Below are 7,000 nucleotides of genomic sequence, written 5' to 3'. Positions count from 1 at the left end.
ACAGAGAGACAGACGACAGAGAGACAGACGACAGAGACAAGAGAGACGGAGAGACGGGGACCGCAAGCATTTAATGAGCGTTGACTAAGGACCAAGCACAGTGCTGAGCCGGGGAAGGACGAGAGGCAGGCGGCCCTGGCCGCGAGGAGCTTACACTCCAAGGGGGCAGCCGGCCCACAAGGAGAGCTGGCAGGTGGGAAGCCCCCTGACTCCCTCCTGCCCGCAGCCCTGCACCCTCTCTTCCAAGCCTCCCCGCTCCGCGGGAGCTGGTGGCGATCCTTACGGCAGGGGGCGGGCGGAGATGAAGGGAGGGCCTCGGAGGGTGGCTGGGCTCGGCGGTCTCCGCCGTCCATCCCTCCCTAAGGAAGTCTCGGCCCGACGCCGAGGCTGGGGGAGGGGCGGGGGTAGAGTTCGGCTCGCGCGGCCCGGCCGGAGGGGGAGGATGAGCAGCGCATGGCAAGCTGACGCCGTCTCCTAGCAACCAGCTTCCTCGCGGTCACGTGCACAAGCCCTGGGTCAGGTGGCCGCCGGAGCCGGAGCCGCAGCCGGAGTCGGGGGGAGGGGGCGCACGGGGCGGGGCCGGGAAAGTTTGTTTCCCAACTCTGAGGGTAGCGTCCGAGCCGCTGCAGCCGCCCCGGCCGCCGCCTGCTTCCCCATTGTGTGAACCCGGCTCTGGCGCCGGCCCCGGCTTGGCCTGGGATGGAGCTGCCCGCCGTGAACCTCAAGGTAGGTCCGGGGAGGGCACCGTTAGAAGGGCATGGGGGGGGCGGGAGGCGGAGAGGGCTGGGCCCGAGGACGGGGGCCCGAGAGGGACAAAAAAGGGGTCCCGGGCGGAGTGGAGGCTGAGAGGGAGGGGGCGTGTAGGAGGAGGGAGACGAGGAGGGCAGAGCGGAGGCCTTTGGGTCTGAGCTCTCTCGTTTTACAGACGAGGAAACTGAGGCACAGAGAGGGTTCAATGACTTGCCCAGGGTCACACAGGCTGGTAAATGCCTGAAGCTGGGTTCCAATCAACTCCAAGTCCAGTGCTTTCCGATCTGCGGTAGGCTGGAGGGGAAAGAGGAGGTTGAGGGGTTTAGGGGACCTTGGGATGGTCAGGAGAATAGTGGAGCAGGGGGATTAAGGGGTCCGGGGACCCGGAGACAAGAGAGGAGCGAGTGAGAATAGGCATAGGAGAGGCATCTGAAAAAAGTATACATACTTAGAAAATGAATCCAAAATGGAGGCCGTGCTGTATGAAAGCAGCCTCCAGCTTTGTGGAGTTTGGAGCCTGAACTCCAAGGGAACTCCTCCATCCAATCCAGCCTTGGAGCCTGGGAACCTGAACTCTAGGTGGATTTCGCTGTTTATTATACAATCATATTTCCTTGAGTTAGCAGAATGTTTTCCCTAATTTACTGAAGACTAAACAGTAGATTAGGAAGAGACAGTGAAAGTTCAGAATATTGCTTAAAAACTTAGCAGCTTTGGCATTCATTTGTTCTTTGCTTTAAAAAAACTGTATATAAGCAAGGTAAATTTTAGGGGAATTTGTAGCCTGTTGCAAACTACCTCTGTGTGCACATTCTTGCTGTTGTTTGCTACTGTAAAAACCTTCAGTAAAACTTTATTTTTTTCTCCTCAAATATTCGTGGTCTCAGAAGTGGGATTTAAACCCACACCTCCATAAGGAGACCAGAGTCGTGAACCATCACATTTTTGTGTGTGTGTGTGTATGTATGTATGTGTGTGTGTTAAGGTAGTTGAGAGTGCTGAACTTGGAATCAGAAAGACATGGGTTCCAGTCCTGCCTCAAACACTAGCCTTGTGATCATGGGCACTTATCTTCCCTGGGCCTCAGTTATGCCATCTGCAAAATAGTTCGTATAATATCTGTAGATTTGTAGATATCTGTAGATATAATATCTGTCTCTCCCTCCCAGGGTTTTTTGTGAGTCTCAAAGAAGGTCATCTAGCTAAAACACTATGTCATAAATTTGGAGTTGTTAGAACTAGGGACTAGAGATTAGAGGGAGGAGCAGTTTTGGGGTGAGTGAGGGGGATCTAGTGAGGGGATATGGAGGTGAGGGCAGGCTAACTAGGCCAGTTCCTTATGTTATAGTCAGATAACGGACAAGGAAGAGAGAGGATTGGGGCACTAAGGACAGGAGGGTTTTGAGGAAGGAGGGAGGCAGAAAGGCAAGGGATGAGGAAGATGGAATGTGGGGGCTGGAGAGGTGAGGAGGCAGCAGGTGGAGTCTGAAAGGATGAGGACGAAGGGAGGAAAGGGTCCGGGGGATGAAAGACTGCATTGGGGCGGGCTGAGGGGCTGAAGCATGAGAGGACATGGGGAGTGGGGACAGGCTGGACGATGCAGAGCTCTTAAGGGTGAGGGAACCCAGAAACTGAGGAGGAAGGAAGCCGAGTGGACGGATGAGGGAGAATCTAAGGGGGTGAGGGGTAGAAAAGCTTAGAGTGAGGCGTGGGGGGGCAGCCCAGGGGATATAGGATGTGGCTGGAGAGGGGGGACCCCAGGGTTTTCCTTGGCAGGCCCCCATTCCTGGAATGCTCTTCCTCCTCATCGCTACGTCTTCCCTGGCTTCCTCCAAGACCCAGCTAATATTCCAGCATCCAGAGGAAGCCTTTTCCCATATGATTCCAGTCTCATCCCTTCCCTCTGCTGACCATCCCCATGTATCCTGGGCTTAGCTCCTTAGTACAGAGGTCACGTGTCATCTTCACCGTCAAGCTGTGAGGTCCTCGGGCCAGGGTCTGGTTTTTGGCTTTCTTTGAATCTCCAGCGCTTAGCCCAGTACCTGGCACAGAGTAGGTGCTCAATAAATGCTTGTTGGCTGACTTCAGTGGAGGAATCGAGGAGAAGAGGCCAGGCATGGGGTGAATAGGAGGAGGGAAGAGATTGGGTGGAAGGAGATGGAGTCTGCAGCACTGAGATATCAGGCTGCCCTCGATGGAATAAGGAAAAATGGTGGAGTGAGCTGCTGGGGTGGCTGAAAGGTTAGGGGACAAAAGGAAAACTGGGGAGCAGAAGGGGGAGACCAGGAGGAAAGCAGTCCGGGGACAGAGAGGTGCAGAGGGAGGAACATGCTGGTGCTTAGCGCCAGGCCTGGTACGTAGTAATAAACTCTTGTTTACTTCTTGACTTGGAAATGAGGGAAAGAAAACAGATGGAAGGAGGAAGGAACGGAGACTATTGGAGGCTAGATGGACTTGTTTAGAAAGAGGAGGGCTGAGTGCTCTGTCATCACAGGCCCAGGTACTTGTCCTAGGCTCCTCTAATCTACAGCCCTCCCCTGGGGACTTTCTGAAGCAGAGGAAGGGTGGGGGATTGCAGTGAGGAGAGGGGCCAGCCCAGCCAAGAGACCCTCTGCCTCCCACTCCCTCCTCCCTGCTGCTCTGGCCAGGGAGAATGCTCTCCATTTCCAGGAGCCATTTGCTTTCACTGTTTACTGTCCTGGTTACTTATTTGTCCCCATTGTTTACTTAGACCAGGTTAAGAAAGTCAAGTGACTAACAAACCCCTTTTTCCATGTTAAAGAATCTAGTTGTGACTGCACCTAAACATGGTGCTCTTGGTGGGGTGTCCTCACTTCTGGCACCCTCCTCTGGCCTAGGCCCACCCCCGTGGCCATGCTTCTTTGCTCTTCCACCAACGCAGAGATGTGGGCTATTAGTTAGGAAGGCTGACCGTTGGAAGCCTAGATCAAGGTATTTCCCAGCTCAGTGATAGCATTTTTACACAAGAATGACAGGAATATAATATTAGTAATTATAGCTAGCATTTTTGTAGTACTTAGTGTGTGCTCATAAATGCTTTACAAATATCTCATTTGATCCTCACAACTACTCTGGGAGGAAAGGGCTATTATTTCCTCATTTTACAGATGAGGAAACTGAGGCAAACAGAGGCGAAGTGACTTGCCCAAGGTGCACACAGCCAGGAAGTGTCCGAGGTCAGATTTCAACTCAGGTCTTCTGGACCCGAGGCCCAAGGCTCCATCCTCTGTGCTACCTAGACCACCAGGTCCTGTGAACACAGTGGTGTTGATAATTCTGACCAATAGCTGCTCTAGGTGTCACTGTAGTTTGAAAGGTGGGGCCGTGTTGTGTCATTTGGGAGGAAGGGGAAGACGGGGCGGCAGAGAGGCAGCTTTCCCTCAGTCATCACCGTGTTCCCATGTCTTCCCTAGAGTGGGCAGCCCCTTGGGGTGGGAGCTAGTTCCAAACTCTGTTGGAAGGAAGTGTGGAGAAATGCCCAGAAACCAGGTGTTTGAGGTTTGGGGCCAAGATCATCGAGTCTCCTGGAGGCCTGCTCTTTCCATAGCCCTGTCCTAGCCCCTTGGGACGAGGGCAGTCCAGTCCCTGCCTGCATCAGGCTTATGCTGAATTAGGAAGACAAGCCAAGCACATGGGGAGCATGTGCTAACCCTCACCCTAAACTACTTTTCTTTTAAAAATAGCTTCTAGAAGGGCAGGCGGGGGGACCGTGTGGTTTGTAACCGACTCACTTGACGGAAGAAAAAAAAATGATTTTTATCTTTAGGATTGTGTGTGAAGCTTTAAGTGCCCTGTCTTGCACCGTTAGTCAGACAGCGAGGCTGGGTTAGTAGCTGTAGGATTTCTTCCTTTTTGTGATTCCCACTTCAGATGGGATCGTTGATTTAGAGATGTAATGCAAACTAAGCTCTGCATGTTTCACTGTGGAAAAACCCCTAGCTTCACCCCATTATGGCTGGCGTTCTTCAGGAAGCCGTGCTTAAACTGGAATGGCCTCAGACAAGCCGGGATGTCTAGTGTGGGGCCTGACCTTTTTGGTTCTTTACAAGGGTGAAATAACATGTAAACCACCCGCTTCTGCTGTGACACAGTACACTTACTGATAAAAAGAAATGCCCCCATTTTTCCAGGAGCCAGGGTGAAGGGCTATGCTGTGGTTGACTGCGTCAGTCATTCAAGTCAAAAGAACTGGGAGAGAAGGGAACAGGCATTTATTAAGCACCTGCTATGTGCCGGACACCGCACTAAGGGCTTTACAAATGTTACCTCATTTGGTCCTCACAACAATCTGACAAGCAGGTGCTGTTGTTGTCCCCATTTTATGGATGAGGGAACTGAGACAAACAAATTAAGTGCTTGCCCAGCATTGAAGAGATAGTAAGGTTCTGAGGCTGGATTTGAACCCAAGTCTTACTGACTCCAGGCTCATCACTCTCTGCACTTAGGTGCCCCCTAACTGCCTCCTTGGGGCAACTAGGTGGCCCAGCAGATAGAGCACTGGGCTTGGAATCAGGAAGACTGCTCTTCCTACGTTCAGATCTGGCCTCAGACACTTCCTTGCTGTGTGACCCTGGGCAAGTCACTTTACCCAGTTTGCCTCAGTTTCCTCATCTGTAAAATGGGCTGGAAAAGAGAATGGCAAACCGCTGCAGTATCTCTGCCAAGAAAACCCCAAATGGGGTCACAGCAAGTTAGACGTGATGGAAACCATTGAACAACTGCCTCCAATGCTTCTTTGTGAAATGTTTCCAGGACCTTGAGATGGCCTGTGGCCAAGGGGAGCCTGGTCCAGTTGGGCTGCTCTTTTTTTTGTGGCCCTTAAGCTACAGGGGCCCTCCAGATACCATCTCCTCTGACCCTTTAGGATCCTGGGTGTGCTAATAGAGAAAGGGAGTAGAGGAAGCTAGGTTTGGGTGGGGTAAAGGGCAGCTGAGGCTGTGGGAGGGTATCCCGGCTGTGGGGCTCCTGAGAAGAGGTTAGGAAAATCATTGTTTTGCTGAGCTCATTTGGCCACTCCTTATCATAGAGAGTCAATGTGTGCTAAGTATTGTATTCACGCTAGAGTTTCCTGGCACTTCTGTAGGGTGGCATGCCCCAGGTGTGAACTCCCATACTTGAGAGGAGAGCCCCAGTAAGGAGAGGCAAGTTGGTGCCCTGAGGAAGTCAGTGCCTCCCCAGCTGGTCTCCTGACTCTCCTTGTGTTCTGTAGAAAGAGGCCTGGCCGTGGGGAGGCCGGGTTAGGAAAGTGTCTGACGTCGTCGTCAGAGTTCCCTTTGAATTGTGCTTTCAGGTGTGCCAAGTGCTTTCTGTGTAACCCCAACAAGTAGGGAGTCCGTTAGTGTCCTCATCTTACAGATGGGGAGCCTGAGGCTCAGAGGGGTTCAGTGATTTGTCAAGATCACGGAGCCAGGAAAGGGCTCAAGGCAGGAAGGAGACCCAGGGCTTCCCATCCCAGTTCCTCCACTCTGTACATGCTGCCGTAGTATCTCTCAAACCATAGAATCTGCCTTCCTCTTCCGTTGTGCTCCCCAGGACCCCTGTTTTGTGGTTTGTAAATCCTCAGAAACCCTCCTTCCGTCCCCTTGCACGTCGGCATCCCTCGCCTCCTGCCCGCATGCTGCTGGTGCCCCTGGTCTCCCCCAGCTCCTTGGAGGCTCCCCCGGCGCCGTCCTTCGCAGCCTCTTCTCTTTGGGGCTTCCCTCCGTCTGGGTGCATGCCCCTTTCTAGAACAGATGTTGGCAGTCATCCTCTGCTCCCAGGATGGAGTCATTCTCCTTAAGGAATGCCTTTCTTGACTCCCCACAGTCTGTCTCTTCTCCCCAATCCCTGCCCTTTGTGCTTGACGTCAAGACGAATATTGATGGCCCCTCAAACCCTAGGGCTTCTCAGTTCACAACCCTCCTCACCTTGTCCTGTACCTTCAGTCTGCCCTGCACACACACACACACACACACACACGTGCACACACACACACCCCCTACCCTAGACACTCACACACACACACATACATACACACACTCCCTACCCTAGACACTCTCTCACACACACACACACACACACACCCTACCCTAGACACACACACACGCACACCCTACCCTAGACACACACACACCCCACCCTAGACACACACACACACACATACGCCCATGCACACGCCCATACACACACCCCCTACCCTAGACACACACACACACCCCCTACCCTAGACACACACACACACACACACACA

General features: G+C 53.0%; 1 protein-coding gene across 1 annotated transcript in view; it reads left to right on the top strand.

Moving 5' to 3' along the window:
* The first annotated feature begins 618 nt into the window (after nucleotides 1-618).
* AGTRAP (angiotensin II receptor associated protein) overlaps nucleotides 619-7,000 on the top strand; it is an 18,222-nt gene continuing 11,840 nt past the window's right edge. Inside the window, exon 1 of the mRNA XM_027843848.1 lies at nucleotides 619-726. Coding sequence (XP_027699649.1) covers nucleotides 700-726 — 27 coding nt within the window. The 5' untranslated portion in view covers nucleotides 619-699. The remainder of the gene's footprint in view (nucleotides 727-7,000) is intronic.

This window comes from Vombatus ursinus, unplaced genomic scaffold (assembly GCF_900497805.2).
Source record: "Vombatus ursinus unplaced genomic scaffold, bare-nosed wombat genome assembly UNPS02014932.1, whole genome shotgun sequence".
Classification (NCBI taxonomy): Eukaryota; Metazoa; Chordata; class Mammalia; order Diprotodontia; family Vombatidae; genus Vombatus; species Vombatus ursinus.
The sequence above is the reverse complement of the archived record's forward strand: the minus strand, read 5'-3'. Positions and strand labels throughout refer to the sequence as shown.